A 21,218-nucleotide genomic window follows, 5' to 3' on the forward strand; every position below is an offset into this window, starting at 1 on the left:
TATTGTGTACTAAATAAAATACTGCTGAACTTCCACTTGCATTTCTTGTCCACCCAGTTCTGAGAAGTCACGTAACAACAATAATTGTGCTCTACTTATGAAATTGATACAGGCTAAAGCAGACAGGTTTTTAATTGCTCTACTGTTTGGAGTTTCTGCTTCACAACTGTGAAGGTCAACAGACGACTGTACCTAAACTACTGCAATTAATCAAGTAATAAACTGCAACAGACACACATTTTAAAGGCCTATAGGGAATTTTAGAGCGGCTTGGTATAAAGTGATGGGTATTTACCCTGGTAAAGAGTTTGCAGTGGATTCTGTATGATCGTGGAGTAGTTTTTGAAATCCTCCTCTGTCAGCACACCTCCTTTGGCTTGAACCTGGTCACATAAACACATTGTAAAGTTACTATTATAACATGTTCTGTTGGTAAGCTATTAGCTATTGGTAGCACAAAGAAAATGTCTGCAAAATGGCAGTGTTTGAATGCGTTTTAGTGAAAAATATTGATAAATACTATATAAATAATACTAAAATATCACTAGAGACATACCGCTGATGTCATTTCCTGAGTCAGATTCCCATTGTAGAACTCTGAGATTCCATTGGCTGCAATCTTGTCCAAAATGGCAGCTAAATCCAGACGTTTAGTGAAAAGTCCCGCGAGTGGAGCCTGACCGTTAGGCAGGAATATACCTCTGAATGTGTCCGACACATTCTGCTCCTTCACTTTAGACAACGCATCAGCTGTGGAAAGATGGCGGAAGATACACCAAACTGCTTTAAAGCCCACATAAAAACAAAACGGACACATTTACTTTTCTTTAAACACACTCCTCTGAAAGTGAATTTATTTTTGGCTGACATCTACAAGCCTCATACTTTCAAACCTGCATACTAGGGTTGTCAAATGTACCGCTACTACTGGTACCGAACAAATAAACCAAAAGCATTAGGTTTAAGAATAGACCTTCATTTCTGCAGTACCGGTCGTATATTCGGTACTCGCTGATAGACGCTGCTTTCAAACGCTCTCGTTCATGTATGTTTGAGTGCTTTCTGAGCCTCAAAGGTTTCTATTTACAGTGTGTTTTTACACTGTAAGCCAATCACAATCATATCTGTTGAGCGTGTGAACGCAATGGCCAATCAGAGGTGCTAGATTAAGTGGGAAACTGTGGTGATGGACACTGATTAAAAAATGTCCTGTTTGGTCTCGTCCATTGGTTAAGTACTTTAGGGCTGCCACCTTATGACTATTTTTATATCGATTAATCTATCGACTAATTTATTGATTAATCGATTAATCTATCGACTAATTCATCACAATAATTTTCAAAAATTTTACTTAAAAACATTTAATTTAACTTGCAATATTGGCCTTCAGTAGTGTACTATAAAAAAGTATAAATGTAAACAAGCCCTTGACAAAAATGTAAAAAAGGTACAAATTTGTAAACCAACATAACAAAAAAAAGAGAATATCCGCAAATACTTTTTATATAGAATAGTGTTGTCACAATACCAAAATTATGACTTCGATACAATACCAGACTAAAATACCTCGATATCGATACTGAATCCATACCATGGCAAAAAACTGTAAAAGTAATTGAATAATATGACAGAACTTACTATTCATTGTTTTATCATTGTTTTAGGGTTAAAAAATCCTAAAAACTCACTTGGCCGGCATGTTCCTGCCCTGCTTCACACAGAATATGAGGTCCAGCCCTTTAAGAGCTGCACGGACCAAACTCATTGTAACACCCGATTTCTCATTCAACTCTGTGTACGTTAACTAAAGACATATCCGACTGCGTTTACCCGAATACTCGCCAGGACGTGCATTTTTACAGATTTTTTACCATTCAAACCCAAAAATCCGTCACTCATCGACGCAGATTAAGGGCGTTTTCACACCTACCTTGTTTGGTCCGGATTTTCGGACTTTTCAGTTTGGTCCGAATCAAAATTGCAGGTGTGAAACCTCCCCCGTACCACGGTCCGGACCAAACAGACGAAATTTGGTCAGACGAAAAGAGGTCGTCTCGGTCCGGATCAAACTGAACAAAGGTTCGGTTCGTTTCTAGTGTGAAAGCATTTTCTGTATGGTTCAGACTTTCAGACCATTTACAGGAAGTTCCTGTTTATGTTTAAATATTATAACGTTATTTTTAAATTCAATCTAGGCTACATTGATTATGAAAAGTGAAAATATGCGCAAAATGTCAGTAGACAGAAAGTCAGAAATAATTTTGAACGAAATTTTGTATGATTTTGCTTAGAAAGCATTTCTTTAATGGGAATTTCGTTTTGTATAAATTGTATCTTAATTTTAATCAACGTTTAATCAGATAATTGCCTGGATTTAATAAATAAGAAGCAAATAGTCTATAGCAGACAATAATCACGGGAGCGATCACATGCTTTACACATGAACTGGAGCGCGTCTCAAATAAACCGAAACTCAGCAGCTACTTGCCTCACAAACATGAGAAATATGTGTATATAAAGCTTGAAATGTCCACTTTTAAACGTAACGAATAAAAAAATAGTCAAGCAATGCGCACTGTTCAATAGTGGCAGCGATATGCGTCCGTTCATTCATTCTTGTCAAAGACGCACGTCCGTTTACAAACCAATCAATGTCCAGATGCCGCCCACATAGATGATGACGAAATATAGAAATACTGATAGTGTGTCATGTAAAGTTCTTTAGTCCGCTCACATAATTGCAATGTGAAACCAAACCAAAACTAACCAAATATATAAAAAGTATCAAAACATGAACTTCGGTTCGGACCTTAGTGCGGACTTTCAGGTGTGAAAACGCCCTAAGAAATACTGCTCTTATTAGAGTGCTGTTGTTTTTAAAGTACCGGTACGAACACAATTTCATATCGTACCCAACTTACCCAGTCGACTAAAAAAAATGTACGTCGACTAATTAACAGCGTCAACGTAGTCGATTGTATCGACCAATCGCGACAGGCCTAAAGTACTTATTTCTACAGTTTTCGCTATGGTACCAAAATTGGACCGCAACATTTGACTGGTATTGGTTCCTTCCTACTACTGTAATTTTAGTACCATGACAACCCTACTGCCTACAGACACTTCCTGTAGACTTCCGGCATGCGTGTCACATGTGTGTTGCGTGCTCACCCAGCTCATGCGTAACGTTGAATCCATTCCTCGCCACGTCTGCAGCCATAGTGATGACGTCTTTCCACGACATTCTAGAGGAGAGGGGGAAAGCTACAATGTCAAGCTGTTTTTCCATAAGCCATCAATATATCAAGTGTGAAATGGAACAAATATGAAAAATGACTCTCTCTTACTCACTAAGAAGTCTATTTGTTTGTGCGCAACTTCAAGTGAGTGTTGTTAAACTCATCGCTGTGCTCAGCACAGAAAACGCTCTCATGCCTACTCCATGTGTGTACATGTGAAATGCTTTTCACAGACATGTTTTCCTTATGTGTTGGCAGGTAGCCAAATGCAGCCCTAGACTTTAAGGGATAGTTCACCCAAAAATGTTAATTCTGTCATCATTTACTCACCCTCACGTTGTCCCAAACCTGTATGAGTTTCTTTGTTCTGCTGAACACAAAAGAAGATATTTTGAAGAATGTTTGTAACCAAACAGAGAGAGCAACCATTGACTACCATAGTAGGGGGAAAATACTTTGGTAGTAAATGGTTTCTCTATCTGCTTGGTTACAAACATTCTTCAAAATATCTTCTTTTGTGTCGTTTGTTTGTGTGTTTGTGTGTGTGTGTATGTGTGTATGTGTTTGTCATTAACTGAAATTTAAATTTAGCTGCAACCAAATTACTTTGCATGATCAGAGCAGAGTAGACCAATCACAACAGACCCCAAAGGCTAAAATCATGAATCTGGAAATTACTACTTTAAAAAGAAGCCATCTGGAGTAATGCATCTATTGTGCGTTCTTCAGCTCACTCAGTGTTCTGATTGGCTGCGATTTGTATCAGTGCACAGAGAAATTACACTCACCTAAAGGATTATTAGGAACACATGTTCAATTTCTCATTAATGCAATCATCTAATCAACCAATCACATGGCAGTTGCTTCAATGCATTTAGGGGTGTGGTCCTGGTCAAGACAATCTCCTGAACTCCACACTGAATGTCAGAATGGGAAAGAAAGGTGATTTAAGCAATTTTGAGCGTGGCCGGTCTGAGTATTTCACAATCTGCTCAGTTACTGGGATTTTCACGCACAACCATTTCTAGGGTTTACAAAGAATGGTGTGAAAAGGGAAAAACATCCAGTATGCGGCAGTCCTGTGGGCGAAAATGCCTTGTTGATGCTAGAGGTCAGAGGAGAATGGGCCGACTGATTCAAGCTGATAGAAGAGCAACTTTGACTGAAATAACCACTCGTTACAACCGAGGTATGCAGCAAAGCATTTGTGAAGCCACAACACGCACAACCTTGAGGCGGATGGGCTACAACAGCAGAAGACCCCACCGGGTACCACTCATCTCCACAACAAATAGGAAAAAGAGGCTACAATTTGCACGAGCTCACCAAAATTGGACAGTTGAAGACTGGAAAAATGTTGCCTGGTCTGATGAGTCTCGATTTCTGTTGAGACATTCAGATGGTAGAGTCAGAATTTGGCGTAAACAGAATGAGAACATGGATCCATCATGCCTTGTTACCACTGTGCAGGCTGGTGGTGGTGGTGTAATGGTGTGGGGGATGTTTTCTTGGCACACTTTAGGCCCCTTAGTGCCAATTGGGCATCGTTTAAATGCCACGGCCTACCTGAGCATTGTTTCTGACCATGTCCATCCCTTTATGACCACCATGTCCCCATCCTCTGATGGCTACTTCCAGCAGGATAATGCACCATGTCACAAAGCTCGAATCATTTCAAATGGGTTTCTTAAACATGACAATGAGTTCACTGGACTAAAATGGCCCCCACAGTCACCAGATCTCAACCCAACAGAGCATCTTTGGGATGTGGTGGAACGGGAGCTTCGTGCCCTGGATGTGCATCCCACAAATCTCCATCAACTGCAAGATGCTATCCTATCAATATGGGCCAACATTTCTAAAGAATGCTTTCAGCACCTTGTTGAATCAATGCCACGTAGAATTAAGGCTAATAATCCTTTAGGTGAGTGTATATTAGTCACTGGAATCTGGATACGACGCACCTGGTTAGGACACATTATTGTTTGAGAGAAAGTGACCTGTGATTGGTAGCTTTACAGCCTCTTCCAGCCTAAGTGGGCGGTTCTTAGTCAAAATAAGCTGTAGTGTGGACCAGACCTCATGTCAGAACTCTACATGCTGTGAGAGACTACACCGTTGTACCTTCCATACAGCTGATGGGCTTGATGTAGTCCACTGATCATGCCTGGGACAGCCACTGACAGACCCGGCTAACAGACAGAAAGAGACACATGCGGAATAAGCACAGTGCAGATACTGTGTTTGTGGAAACACTCGCACTTATTCATTTGCTTTGCATTTGTAACAGCATCATATGACGCACATTAAGCCAAGATGAAAGCAGATCCAAATAAAGCTCTACCTTTTGATTAACATTTAACATCATGTCCTCGTGAATAGCAGAGGGTGCCGTCTCACGGAAGTCAATGATGCGGCTCTCATTCTTTCGGATGTCATGGATGAGCATCACTCCACCACTGAGGAGAAAGCAAGATAGAGTCACTCACTGTTTTTGATAAATCACCCACAAAATCAATTTCTCTATCCCTGCACACATGCCTTCTCTTTAGGCTTCCGGGAATTTTTGACCAGTGAATTTCCATGACCTTTCCAGTTATTAGTGACTTACTGCAGAAGGATTTAGATATCCTTAAACAGAGATTTCTGGCTTGACTTTTAACACAATATTTAGACACTTATAATTAAGGAGACCTTGTAAACGGTCTCACTTTAGCCAAACACTCACAGAGAGATATTTAGAATATTTTACAGAAGATCGAAACAGGAAATTCCCTACAGAAACCCCTGATATGTTCTTTTGTCCATGATAGTGGGATCCCCATTTCTACTTTTCTTTAGCTTGTAATATTAAAAGGGTTAGTTCACTTCAGAAATGGAAATCGGTGGTCAAATGTGACCATACACCTTAACTATTTTTCAATTAAATAAATGTTCTATATTTTAGTTTAATAATATTTATTGAATATTTTGCGGAGATCTTTTGGTACTAAATAGGCCTACTATTTGTGCAATAATTATGGTCCATTAATGACCATTTAATGAATTAAAATATTTTTCTTCTAATATATTTCTTGTTTATATTGCAATTAGTATAATTAAGGTTAAAATAGAGAATTCCAATGCAAAGAGGCAAATTAGAGTCATTTTGTGGCTGGAAAAATAATACATTTCATTTGTAATGCCATTACCCACTATCTATATACACTATAAGTACACATGTATCTAGTCTAGTTGCTCAAAAAAGTATTGCAGATCATAACTGCTTACTTATTTTTAGGTTTTGCATTTTAATCAATATTTAGACATGATCAAACACTAGATTTCTTTAAATGTGAAATTTTAAAACGTTAATAACTTGATCCTAATATTTTTAATGATACTTATATAAGCACACACACAAGTGAATATTAATGAATGCAAGCAAATATAATTTAACCCAAGAAAAGTTTAAAATGGTGCTAAAAAGGCAAACTTATTTTTCCTTATATGTACAGTAGGCTATATACATATGAACTGATACTAAATCAAGATCGAAATCGATATTTGTGCCAATCACCAACCCCAAATACCCCCCTCCCCCTCAACCCCTGCCCACCAGCCACCACAAATTGTTTTCTAATCTGTGGGAAACACTGTGGATTTGTATGTGTATGTTTTTTACTCTTATAGCTCTCATACGTTCCCATTGACATGCATTATACGACTGACAGACGGCAACAGTTGGAGTTAAAAATCTTAATTTGTGTTCTACTGAAGAAATAAAGACACCTATATCTTGGATGCCATGGGGGTAAGCAGATAAACATCACATTTTTGGGTGAACGATCCCTTTAAACACAGAACTCCTGCTCGTACCCGCCGATGCCCGAGGTGTGGGGATGGATGATGCCCAGGCAGAGGGAAGCGGCAATGGCGGCATCAACGCTGGACCCTTGTTTGCCCAGAACGTCAAAGCCGAGAGTCGTGCAGTGGGCCACATCCGTCACCACCGCGGCCTGACTATACACCTGAGGATAGAAGTAAAGAAATTGCTGGACTTTATCCTCAACCAGCCAAAATATTATACATTGGATATCTTACCTCCATTTGGATATGTATCCTTCACTGAAAACTACCAACCCTGCTTACCTTTTGGTAACACTCAAAAAAAACTACCAATCCTACCAAGTACTCTGTTTATCTTTGGTTAATGCACTAAAAAAACTACCGACCACACCAACTACCAACCCTGCTTACCTTTGATTAGCACTCAAAACAGACTAAACCCACAAACTACACTCTGACCTTTGTTTCATGTGCTAAAAAAAACTACCAACCCTAAAATACCTCATTCACGAGTTCACACTTACATCAAATTAAATAGAGTAAATATAATGCTTATTTGGCGTGCTGTCCGGGGGAGGGCTCCGGGCTCGGAATTTTGCCCGAACCCAGAGTACCCCCCCGTGATGGAATAGTCTAGAACTAGACTACATATATTAATTTGATGTCTTATGTGAGTTTAATTAAGTGAGGAGAAGGGGTGGTGGAGGGATGCTAAGAAACAGTCAACGACAGGAAGGTAAATCGGCTGTCTATATACACCTCCTATCGTTGATTTTTTAATGAGCTCCTCTTGTGTTCAATTAGGTTTAATTATCTGGGTCTGCTCCACTTAACAGTTTTAATTTCCTGAATGTGCTCCTCCCGAAATTTGTTTATAAAACATCAATTTAAGGATACTTCCAACCCTGGCAACATACAGATGAAAATTATTAAAACAATTATTTATTATGATTTAAATATGCATACAACTCTGGTTTGTTTTAAACCAGCGCTTAAAGGTGCACTATGTAACATTTCTTCAGTAAAATATCCAAACACCACTAGGCCAGTGTTATATATTTTGTTCAGTTGAGTACTTACAATATCCCAAATGTTCCCAACTATTTGTAAATCGTGAGAAAATAGTTATTTTACCCAAGGAACCGGGACGTGTGAGGGAGTCGCCTGTCGATTGCGTCATATCTGCGTTTCCCTCGGTTTCTGGTTTTATTTTGCAGAAACGCTTTACTCTCACTGCAGTGTGAACAAGTGTCACAGCAGCCGCAGAGAGAACGCACAGAGTAACATCATCACATCTTTTCAACACACTCAGATGTGTCTAATATGATAAACAGAGCTGCGTTACCTCATACTCATGACCGGAAAAGCGGAAGTGGCGCTGGCGACTGTGGCATAATAAAAGTCCCGCCGGCGACTATACAATAATAAAAGTCCCGCTGCTCGCGAGGTGTGTGGTGTTCTTCTCATTAACAATCGCTCCAGTGGTTCCTCAGCTCCACAACACTCGCTCCTGCTCTGCTTCACTACAGTAACGTTAATAATCACATCAACATGATTTCTGCCCGAGTCCTGTCCCGATTCCTTCCCACCGGCTGTGAGGTGAAGACCACATGTCCCAAGATTCTCCACTCAAACATGGCGTCATCAAACATCGCCTTTGTTTTGAATAGGCAAACTCAAGCGGACGGAAAAGTTACATAGTACACCTTTAACCATCATTGTAAAAGACCTTATGTCATGTATGCTTTTATTTACATTTTTATAAAAAATGTAGGGCTGTCAAAAGATTAATCGCGATTAATGGCATCCAAAATAAAAGTTTGTGTTTACATAATATATGTGTGTGTACTCTGTTAATTATTATTTATATATAAATACACACACATTCATGTATATATTTAAGAAATATTTGCATGTATATACATTTATATAATCTATAATATATATAAATATAAATGTTTTATATATATAAAAAAAAAATTTTCTTAAATATATACATGCTTGTGTGTGTATTTATATATAAATAATAATTAACAGAGTACACACACATATATTATGTAAACACAAACTTTTATTTTGGATGCGATTAATCGCGATTAATCTTTTGACAGCCCTAAAAAAATTATTTTCATTTTTATTTAAAGTTCCAGAGTTGGGAGCCCTTTACAGAGAAAGCTCTTTGTTCCAGTGTGGTTTACAGCACCTGTGGGTAGGGCTGGGAACCGAGAACCGGTTCTTATGCAGAACCGAAACTGATTTTTGAAAAATACCAGAACCGTGCGAAATTCCTATGTTTCGGTTCCGAAAACGGTTCTGGTGCAATGTGTGTGCGAAGCGCTGGAAGCGTATCCTTTAATAGCGAGTGACAGCCAGTGTTGCCAAGTCCGTGGTTTTCCCGCGGAATCGGGCTACTTAAACACTGTTGCCGCGAGCTGTGTTTCATGTCCGCGGGTTGAAGCGACCCCAATTATGTGATATTTAGCCCCGGAAATGCAAATTTTACCAGAGAAGCCCCCCTGAACCGCGATTGGGCTTGTTTTGGGCTAGTTTTGAGCAGGGCTTAAAAACTGAAAAAAATATCAATCGGTTCACTCCGAGCAGAATCGATATTTTAACGTTTCCGTTTTTGCGTTCCTCAATAAACATTACTATTCCGAAAACGGTTTGATTTGAAAAAATACCGGTTAATAACGTTATTTTAATTTAGCCTATACTTTAAACAAATATGTATAAATAGACTCATTTTCACTCAATAATAATATAACGCATGGTAATTAAACTTGAATATTTAATTCATAACATTTTTTAAAACCAGAAATACATGCATTAGAATTACAAAGCATAAACAGCGGACCTGTTTTAATGGAGCGTTAGACAATCTAAAGTGGCCTCTTATGCCGAATTATTTTCAGAAGAGTGATAACATTCTTTGTACATAACTTTTTTTCAACACGACTTGTTTTAAAAATTGCATGAATAAAGAATAAATAAACTGGATAACCATTGCTCTTTTAATGCACCGTCAACTGCTAATCTCAAAGCAAACACTGCGCAACACGTCCTTGCATCTCATAATCAAATTCAGTCAGCTAATAAAGCTCGATCATATAATGCAATATAACATACCATTTAATACGAAGCATCAACCGTCTATATAGAAAACATTGACCTGTCCTGTATTGGCAATCTGAAAGACTATAGGAAAGATGTTTGATAGATGCTATAGCCTACTTGGATAGGCTTAAACGGAATCTACAAACTAGCCTAAATCAGTCTATTTGAGCTTAAAGTCCGTACTGCTTATTTAAACGTACGAAAATAATGTCCTCCAATAGCTGCGCTTTTATTGTAGACCTCAGTGGGGAAAGAAATGTACTTGAGGCATGTAAATGCGCGCTCATACTGACTTGCGTACCGGTAGATTCATAGATGATGGTGCTCAGGCATTTCACTCACGCTTGATCCGTCAACGTCACATGCTGAACTACTCAATTCATGATTGGTCACTGCCAAATTAAAATATTAAAGAGAACGATAAAATAACGTTATTAACCGGTTAATGGTCATTTCAAATTAACGTTTCTGTTCAGAACGATTCAAATTGATTTTGATTTTGTTTCCGTTTTTGTTCCTCTTAAAATTTAGTTCGTTTCCGGTTTTCGTTTTCGTTCCTTGAACCGGTTCAGAGCCTTGGTTTTGAGAGAAGCAATTGTGCGGGTTTTGTTGTGAAAACCTGGCAACCCTGGCTCACCTAATCATGAATATTAATTACGTTGCCTGCCGCTTCCAGGAGTGCAGCAGTTCAGCACTGAAAGCCCTCGCGCTACACATTTACGGTTTTGCGTCAGATATTTTCTCGTTGACCACCAACATGGCGAAGAGAAAGTCACAAGTATGGATTCATTTCCAAAGAATGAATGATAATGAAGCAAAATGTAACACATGTGAAAAGTTAATAACATGCAAAGGAGGCTGCACTAGCAATTTGACAAAACTTTTGCTACAGCACAGAGTGCCACAGGGCTTATACCAGATTTATAGTGAAAGGCCTATATATATATATATATATATATATATATATATATATATATATATATATATATATATATATATATATATATATATATATATATATATATATATTTGTCAACCGTTGAGTCACCATGGTTTAGGTAAGCGTTTAGGCACAATTACCTTTGTAATGCTGACTTGCAATTTATTATTTACAAGTTCACTGAATAACTGAATTACTATTAAATTAATATACAACTAATTAATAAATATAACTAATAAATATAATTTATAACTTGGTTTTATTCAGAGACAGAGAGATAAAATGTAATAAGACAATTTCAGAGGTGTTCATTTGAAAAAAATGTGTTAATTAATACTGTAATATATGTACAGTAAAGGACTTTTTTGACATTGCCAACCTGTAAATAAATTTTAGAGCAAGTAATAAACACAAAATGGATTGTTTGAGTTGCGCATTGTGCCTTTTTCCTTTACCACTATTTGTTTAATCATTTTAATGGAACCGGAATCGGAACTGGAATCGTTAGGCAGAACCGGAACTGGAAAATTTCTCACGATTCCCAACCCTACCTGTGGGTCTCCGAAGTAGATCTGCATTATGAGGGCCACAGTGACCCCGGTGGCAAAGGTCAGGCAGGCGGTGATGATGACGGTCAGGCCGTCCCGTGTGCACGCGCACTCCTGTGCCAGCGGGTCTATGGTGGTCTCTCTCAGCGGAGAGATGTCATGCCTGGCCAGGTCAGAGGCAGAAGAGGGCAGCCGCTGCAGTCGGGCTGAGTTCAGAAACAGATCCGGCTCTATGGAGAGACAGGGCAGAATTTGGAGTGAGCCGTTATGGGTGACCGCTCAGTAGGGCTGAACGATATATTGTTATCGTATCTATATCTAGATGAACTTTCAAGATATTACTATCGAAAAAAGCAACGATATAGACGATATAGATTTCCCCTCTCTGCGCTCGCCCTGCATACAACTCTGGCAGTCACAACAATCATCAGTTTTACGAGTGCCCTTGAATGCACCGCTAAAGCCAGCGCGCACACACTACAGGGACGTGGGAACTTTATTGTGAGGGGGGGGGGGGGGGGGGGCCTTTCCATGGTGACGCGTCATTGCTTGTCACATGACACACCGCAGCACAAACAGCGCTGAATGAATGATGATCTGCTTTTATGTCATTTTTTCCTTTTTTATTCAGAATATTCACAAATGTGTTAGCTATGGCATGAAATATCTGATATTCCGATTGTCAAATACATGCAAGTGGAAGTATATTGTTGTTTAAACACCTTTATAACGATGGCGTTAGTTGAGCTGTATGCGCGATGGGCGCCGCCGTGTTAGTTTGTGCCGCAGACGCAGTTCAGAGAATCGGATCTGTTGGATTTACAACCTCTATGTTCACGTGAATTCATCCACTTCACCCGAAATACTTAAAAGTAGTTGGACTACTTAAAAGAAGTTATTCATTTGTAATGCCATTACCCACTATAGGTGCCTTCATGGCTCTTTAATAAATATACATGTATCTAGTCTAGTTGCTCAAAAAAAGTATTGCAGATCATAACTGCTTACTTATTTTTAGGTTTTGCATTTTAATAAATATTTAGACATGATCAAACACTAGATTTCTTTAAATGTGAAATTTTAAAACGTTAATAACTTGATCCTAATATTTTTAATGATACTTATATAAGCACACACACAAGTGAATATTAATGAATGCAAGCAAATATAATTTAACCCAAGAAAAGTTTAAAATGGTGCTAAAAAGATTTTTCCTTATATGTACAGTAGGCTATATACATATGAACTGATACTGAATCAAGATCAAAATCGATATTTGAAATACTTAAAAGTAAGTGGCTGGTGAACTAGGAATAGAATAGAGTAAACATTGAAGTTACTTACACAATGTGTATCTGATATGAATAAAACGTGTCGAATTATAATGGAAAGGATTATTATTATCTCTTCCATAGACATCAGTGTGTATTTTACAAACTCTAAATGTATTGTTTTTTTAGTACTTATGTGAATTTATATGTTTGAAACCTAAAATAAACAGTATGTGGTTGAAAACACTGAAAAGTTGTGATATATGACAGCTCTGAGCGCGCCTGTCTCTGGCTAAATTCAACATTTGATCATGTGATGCACTTGATCATCCGCTCCAGGGCCAGCCTAGACTGATTACACATGTACAATACAATACATTTTCTGACACATATTTTGGAAATGTAGGCATAAATCAAACACATTTGAATTCAGATTCTGGTTTTCACCAAACACGTAGTCATATCGTATTGTATCGATCGAGATATCTGGCATGAAAATCGAGATATGAAATTTTGTCCATATCGTTCAGCTATGATCAAATGAATTCACCTGTGTCCTGCTCACTGAGGAAATTATCGTCGTCTTTGCGCGATTTGAAGGCATTGTCGGCTGAAGCATCATCTTCCGGTAGTCTAGGGAAGCTGGTGATGCTCATGTAGTCCACAGGGGAATATGCATTGGTCAGAGCCGCATCCTTCTCAACCACGGTCACTCCCGGATCGGCTGTCGGAGTGTACATGATTTACCTGAAATCACAGGAAATTCAGCGCAGTTCTGCGTTCATCATGCTGGAAATTCATAGCACAATTATTTCTATAACATATACCCCCGGTTTCCCAGACAAGGCTTAAAGCTACACTGTGTGATATTTTCCCCCATCTAGTGGTGAAAAGGTATATGACCATCCAGTGAATATTAGTTTCTGTTCCTCTCAATTCCAATTTCGTTTTAACTCCTACGGTGGCCGAATTAGTCCAAGATTAACATGGCTTCCAGTTCGACCTCGTCCACATTCGACATGGTGCCATCGAGTGTTAAAACGCCAAAGGCGAAGCTTGAACTTACGGGTGTGTCCCTCTTTGGCTAATGTACTTTCAAGATGGAGGGGCAACATGGTGACCCGCATTCGAACCCCTCACCCGTATGTATCTTCAATGGCATATTATAAACTTACGAGAATACTTTATTACTTGAAAGAAGTAAATATGAAGAGTTCGGTTGCAAAACGCGATAAACGCCATTTTTTGACATTTGGATTTTATTATTGGAAATAACTGTTTAGATGTACCTTAATCTATGTGTGAATTGCTGCCATTAATAAGATTTAAAAATGTACATTTTAAGCCTACTACAAAATGTATTTTTTCACAAAACGCGATATCCGCCAACCCAGTTTCTTTAAAAAGTGCGATATAGAACGTCCAGGATGCTGCGCGAGCTCAGGATGTCACGCGAGGAGAGAGTCACCGCCGGTGAAGTGCTCCGAGTTTGCTCAGTGATTTAACGATAATATCAAAACAAAAAACATATTTTTAAAAAGAGGATTCAATAGGCGAACTAAAAAACGTTTACCATTTAATTGTTTATACTGTAGGCGAGCTGTCAGTCACGTAGGCTATGTCACTGATCAACAGCTGTCTGTCAGTCAGAGAATCAAAGCTTCAGAGTCAAGCTAACGTTATGGATTTCGATGACGGATTGGAGCCGGTCATTCCAGCTGCTGTTGGGAGAAAGAGGAAGGCATCTAAAGAAAATCATCACAGGGAGAAGACCAAACAGGCAAGGCATTCAGGGGAGGGAAAACATCCAAAGACTAATTGTGGTCATCGTGCGACTGCGAGTAGCTAATGTTGGTCTGTGTCATGCCCACACACACACACACGCACGCACGCACGCACGCACGCACGCACGCACGCACGCACACACGCACACACGCACACACGCACACACACACACACACACACACACACACACACACACGCAAACAAAACATTGATTCACTAGCTTTTCTTAATGGTATTACAGTAGTAGAATATAGCCTAAGGTGGATATATAGCGTTTTGCAAAAAAAAAGAAAAGAAAAAAAAGTTATGTTGTGTATGTTCTGGCCAAAACTAACTCGGAATCTTATTATTATTAATCAATCTTTGTATATACTATTCCAAATATTTATGATGTATTGTTTTTTTTAACCAATTTAAGATGTTTGACAATGTTAAGATAAATATGTTGCATTTTGGCATGGTTTTTGACTTATTTATGAACTATTTATGGACATAAAATTAAATAAAAAATATCCTGGATTTGAAGAATATTGTGTCCCTGGCCTTCACTGAGCTCAAGTAATAGTTTAATGTACAAAAAATTGTGAATGAACTTGACTGTTGATGTCTTAAATAATAATGTCAACATTTCTCAAAATGGATATATCTCGTTTTGCAACGAAACTCTTCATATACATTAATGAGCTCATATATTTTTGAAAGAACTAAGTGTTTTTAGCTAAGAATAAACTAAAAAAGTTACACAGTGTAGTTTTAAGCTCGTCCCAGACTAAAATGCATGTTTGAGCGGTTTTAACTGACAGTTAGAGATAGAGATATCTTAAAGGGGTCATGAATTGAGAAATCAACTTTTCATTCAGCCTTTGATATAAAAAAGCTTATCGTGATATAAGAATATTCTGTATGTTTCCGAGCTGAAAACTCCCTTGTTAGTCAAAGAAGAGCTTTTATTGACACCAGGCCCAGCAAACGCTCGATCTCAGAATATGCCAAACATTGAACCAATTGAACTAAGGCCTAAAGGCCAATTTATACTTCTGCGTCGAGTGCACGCAGAGGGTACGGCGTACCCTACGCATAGACGCGTTGGATACGCCGTACCCTACGCCGTAGCCTGACGCGCACCTCTCCAAAAATGTAACAACGCGTCAATTCTACGCGGACCGCGAGCGCTGTGATTGGTCTGCCAGAACCCTTCCCTCAGGTCAATAAATAAATAAAAAATCTGCGATAGGAGTGTGTGTGTGTCAAGAAATGGGATGATAGTTCCTTACGACTGCTATAACACAATATTTTGCAGTCCAGCGATTCTTTATGCTAGTAAATAAATACATAGATCCGCTGAATATAGTTTATTTATTTTCTCATTAAAACCAAAGATGTTAATCAGTAATTGTATATCAAGAACAGGGACACATTAGGGTATATTTCGTGAATGAAGTCTCCGCAACAGCAATCGATTGCTCGAGCCACCGCTGCTGAAAACAGCGGCCACGAGCTCCGCATGGTTTCACAAACGCATTCCAGCGCCAGATCGCCTTATTTAACTTTACTAATCAACTAGAGATGCTTAATTTGTATTAGATACAACAACTCAAGCTGCAACAAAAGACGCTCTCTCACTGCTGCTGATACTCCGACATGAATGCACAGCAACAAACTGCTTCTTCTTCGGCTGTTGTCTTGATTACACCAACATGCCCGAGGACACTGCCTACTAGCTCCTGCATGTGGAATTGCACATTGACGCAGACAATAGCGCAGAAGTATAAATGCTCACGACGGCGTCGGCTACGCGCGTAGCCTACGGCGTACACTACGGCGTACTCTCGACGCAGAAGTATAAATGGGCCTTAATCCTGCCTCAAAGGTGCGGTATGTAGGATTGACAGCTAGTGGTCAAAATAGGTACTGCAGTCCGAATTCAGAATATTGGAGATCGTTGTTTCCCCCTCCTCAGACTCGATTCTCAAAGCGGGTTGCCAGATTGAGGACAGGCAATGTGAGCGCAATTGACAATGCAAGCCGAAGAGATTTACACACTGTAAGTTGATGAGTTGATTTATCCTCGTTTTAATAATCTCTCGTTCATAGAGATTTTTAGGGAAGAATCTATGATCTCTGACCAAGTTTGTTCGCTGGCAATACGCAGTGTTTTCCGCCAACTGGCTATGGAATTCCCAAGGTGCCAATATTAAAAATAAATAAATACATAAGTAAATAAATATACAAATAAAATGTAAAAAAAAGCAAAAATAAATATATAAATAAATATACATAGAAAAGCAAAAAAACTAAAATAAACAATTATGTATATATTTATTTTCCCATATTTATTTATTATTTTATTTTATTCTACATTTATTAATTTCTATTTTGATTTATTTGCCATTATAAAGCTCGGAAGAGCCAGGATATTATTATACATAACTCCAATTGAGTTCGGCTGAAAGAAGAAAGTCATATACACCTAGGATAGATGTTCCATTTTTGGGTGAACTAACCCTTTAACGTTACTCTCCTGTTTATTAGGACAACAAAAATAATTGTGCTTGGCCTCCAGGAGCTGGATTTGCCACCCCGGCTCAAAGTTTCATCTGGGATGTACAGGATTTTCTCTGCCTCGTGTCGAAACTGTTATCTACTTTTATTTGCCTTCGTTTGACTGCATGTTTACGTACATAATTATGAGGAGCGGACACGCAACTCTTCACCAAACACTATTTTACACAGCATTTTGCTTCTATTTTTATAAATATGAGGTATGCATTTGTATACGACCATATTTACAGATTTTTAATGTCACACCACAGGACCATGAAAGTGAAAAGAAAACTGAGCTAATTAAAAAAAAGTGAAAAAATAACAAAATATACATTTTCACTCATGCATTTAAATAAATCGATATTGATAAAAATAAAAAAAAGTTATTAAAATGCATTTTGTAAACTGTTCCTTTTATTATAACTATAATTGGATCTGCTTTTAATGCAAAATTGGCATTGCATCCTGCACTGAATTCACAATGTAACTGATGTACAATCACAACTCAGCCCTTGATAATATCGCAGGCCTCCTCCACATCTTGTGTTTCGCACTGAAGGCCTGGTGGATGCTCGTCTGGCTAATATCAGCATCTTCAGCCTAAAAACGATCTGTCATGGAAAGGACTCGCTAGGCTATAATAACACCCGCCATCATCCCAGTCGGATAAAGCAGGAGACGCGCGCGCGTCAGAGATGAGTCCGTTCCCCTTCATCACAGCGACATGCGCGTTAAACGCGACGCGACGTCGACTAATGTCCATCCGTCTGTGTTTACATCCGTGACTGTGTCGTGTAAACAGCGGATTTAACGCGGATAACCCCCGACGGTTCATCATCAGCGCAATGTTAAAAACGCAGGTGTTACAATACCAAAACTGACCAAAGGAATAAAACACAACACAGGGGTCTTGACAGTTTCCTCAAAGATTACGTTTAAAGCTTACACGCCCGTACATTAGCAATTAAACAACAGCAATAATGTTTTAGACCCATCTTTTCCATCATACTCACAGGTGAAATGTGCGGTTCAGTTCCTCAGTCACATATTATTCCTGCTGAATTACAGCATTCGTGTCTTTAAATGGTCAAACTGCGCATGCGTCACAGTGGAGAGACGCGGATCCTGCAGAACAGGTTCATCAATCAACCCTCTGGAGAAGAGAAGAGGTGTGTGTGTGTGTGTGTGTGTGTGTGTGTGTGTGTGTATGTGTGTGTGTGCGCGCGCGTAGGGTTAGGGAGTAACGAAATACATGCAACAGTTACATTGTAAATGGGTGGTAGCTAAGAAAAGTATTAGCAAATTTGAATTGTAATGTCATTTATTTCACTGTTACAGGTAATTAAAGGGTTAGTTCACCCAAAAATGAAAATTCTGTCATTAATTACTTCATTACCTCATGTCGTTCGACACCCGTCAGACCTCCGTTCATCTTCAGAACACAAATAGGGTGACCACCATCAAACAAACCAAATGTGGGACAATTACTAAGTTTGTGTGGGACAATGTGGGACATGTTACCGACACTAAAACATAACCTGAAACTGTTACACAATATCTATCTAACTTAATAAAAACATATGTATTCTGCCTTTCAGATGATAAAAATACTTTGTTCTTTAGTCCCTTCCAGAAAACACCATTACATCAATGTAACATTGTACATGTCATTTAAATTCAACATCACTGAGCCCAAAGTCCAATAATGAACAAATAAATTATAAAGCAACATGAAATTAGTTCATTGACAGTCTTATATATTATATTATATATTAAGAATATAACCAATTTACCGTACATGGAACGAATCCGCTCCACATTTTGATTGACAGCCGTCACAACCTATAGCGACCGTGTTTACTCCTTTCTTTTCAACCATTGGATAAGATTTTAAAAAAGGCTGTTGTTGTATTTGTGAAAGGCGGGATGTTACGTCTGACGAAGCGCTGTTAAATATGTCTAGGTGAAAAACGATGCCGCAAAAAGATTAAATGAAACGCTTTCTTAAAAAGGCAAAAGAACGCATGCGTTATATGATAATAAATTAAAAACCAACAGACTGATGAAAATGCGGGACATTTTCTCAATATGCGGCGTGCGGGACAAGGGGTGAAAATGCTGTGCGGTACAACGCAAAGCGGGACGGGTGGTCACCCTAAACACAAATGAAGATATTTTAGTGTAAATCTGATGGCTCTGAAAGGCCTCCATTGGCACAATGCACGGTTCACTCTCAAGACCCTTAAAAGGCACTAAAGACGTCGTTACAAAGTCCATCTCACTACAGTGGTTCTACAATAACTTTATGAATCGGCGACAATAGTTTTTGTGCGCAAAAAAACCCTAAATAACAACTTATATAGTGATGACGATTTCAAAACACGGCCTCATGAAGCTTCGAAGCGTTATGAATCAGTGAGTCGAATCATGATTCGGATCGCGTGTCAAACTGCTGAATCGACTCACTGATTCATAACGCTTCGAAGCTTCATGAGGCCGTGTTTTGAAATCGTCATCACTATATAAGTTGTTATTTAGGTTTTTTTGCGCACAAAAACTATTCTCGTCGCTTTATAAAGTTATTGTAGAACCACTGTAGTGAGATGGACTTTGTAACGACGTCTTTAGTACCTTTTAAGGGTCTTGAGAGTGAACCGTGCATTGTGCCAATGGAGGCCTTTCAGAGCCATCAGATTTCAACTAAAATATCTTCATTTGTGTTCTGAAGATGAACGGAGGTCTTACGGGTGTCGAACGACATGAGGGTCGTTATTATAATTAATGACAGAATTTTCATTTTTGGGTGAACTAACCCTTTAATATAAACAGCAATTGGTGATTCTCAGACTCTGAAATATCCAAAAACATAAGATAGGCTACAGTCATGCTCACAAGTTTCAGAGCCCTTGTTTATGCAAAAATTATAATTTTAACAAAATAAGAGGTATCTGGGATAAGTAAAATTGTGTTACTTTTATTTAGTACTGTCCTGAATGAGCTATTTCACACAATAGATGTTTACATATATACTCCACAAGACAAAATTACTGAATCTATATAAATTGCCACATTCAAAAACGCACATACCCTTGAATCTGTCTGTTGGTACCTGGATTCTCCACAGCTGTTCTCATGTTTCATGTTAAAGGGTTAGTTCACCCAAAAATGACAAAATTACATTTCTGTCAAAAGTCAGAATTGTGAGTCTCAATTACCTTTTTCATTTTTAGTGGCAGAAACGAGCTTCCATGAAACACAGTGCATTAAGAGCAGGGCGGTGAAATCCTTTGAACAGGATGATGTGTACATCTTTCTTATTTTGTTAAATATCATATATTTTTTCATTTAGCACTTCTCTTCAGAAGCTGATAACAAAATGTGTACAATTAAAAAACGTTTACACAGCCCAGATCGGTAATGCATCGAATTGCCTTCTTCAGCATCAGTATTTCTTTCCCTTTTTTCTAAGATTGTCTGCATTGTGCGTGCGTGTGTGTGTGTGCGTGTGTCTGTGTGTGTGTGATTAAATGTACGTCAAACCAACTGAGGTTTCTCATAATAACGGACAATGTCGGTTATAATACTCTAGCTAACCCTTACTTTTCTGTATAGCAGCGTACGTAGCATAACAAAATACTAGCTACATGTAACCTGGTATTCTTTGAAATGTCTCTATAAGAAACTTTTTGTGAGGTTTTTGTTTTGTTTTAACATATTTCTGACCACAAAACCAGTCTCACGGTTTATTTGTGGCAATAGCCAACAATACATTGTATGGGTCAACATTGTCAATTTTTCTTTTATGCCAAAAATCATTAGGATATTAAGATCATGTTCCAAGAAGATATTTAGCAAATTTCCTACCGTAAATATATATATAAAAATGTATTATAATTAGTAATATGCATTGCTAAGGACTTCATTTGGACAACTTTAAAGGAGATTCAAA

At 38.4% G+C, this 21,218-nt stretch overlaps 1 protein-coding gene across 1 annotated transcript in view; it reads right to left on the reverse strand.

Moving 5' to 3' along the window:
- The window catches only part of ggt7 (gamma-glutamyltransferase 7), a 37,973-nt gene extending 19,572 nt beyond the window's left edge, over positions 1 to 18,401 (reverse strand). The window contains exons 1-9 of the mRNA XM_079802786.1: positions 18,283 to 18,401; positions 13,491 to 13,687; positions 11,673 to 11,899; positions 7,098 to 7,249; positions 5,584 to 5,698; positions 5,364 to 5,431; positions 3,172 to 3,245; positions 557 to 750; positions 296 to 383 (exon numbers count right to left, since the gene is read on the reverse strand). Of these exons, the coding sequence (XP_079658912.1) occupies positions 296 to 383; positions 557 to 750; positions 3,172 to 3,245; positions 5,364 to 5,431; positions 5,584 to 5,698; positions 7,098 to 7,249; positions 11,673 to 11,899; positions 13,491 to 13,680 (1,108 nt within the window). The 5' untranslated portion in view covers positions 13,681 to 13,687; positions 18,283 to 18,401. The remainder of the gene's footprint in view (positions 1 to 295; positions 384 to 556; positions 751 to 3,171; positions 3,246 to 5,363; positions 5,432 to 5,583; positions 5,699 to 7,097; positions 7,250 to 11,672; positions 11,900 to 13,490; positions 13,688 to 18,282) is intronic.
- Between the last annotated feature and the right edge of the window lie 2,817 nt (positions 18,402 to 21,218).

Source organism: Gobio gobio (assembly GCF_949357685.1).
Source record: "Gobio gobio genome assembly, chromosome: 21".
In the NCBI taxonomy this organism is placed as follows: Eukaryota; Metazoa; Chordata; class Actinopteri; order Cypriniformes; family Gobionidae; genus Gobio; species Gobio gobio.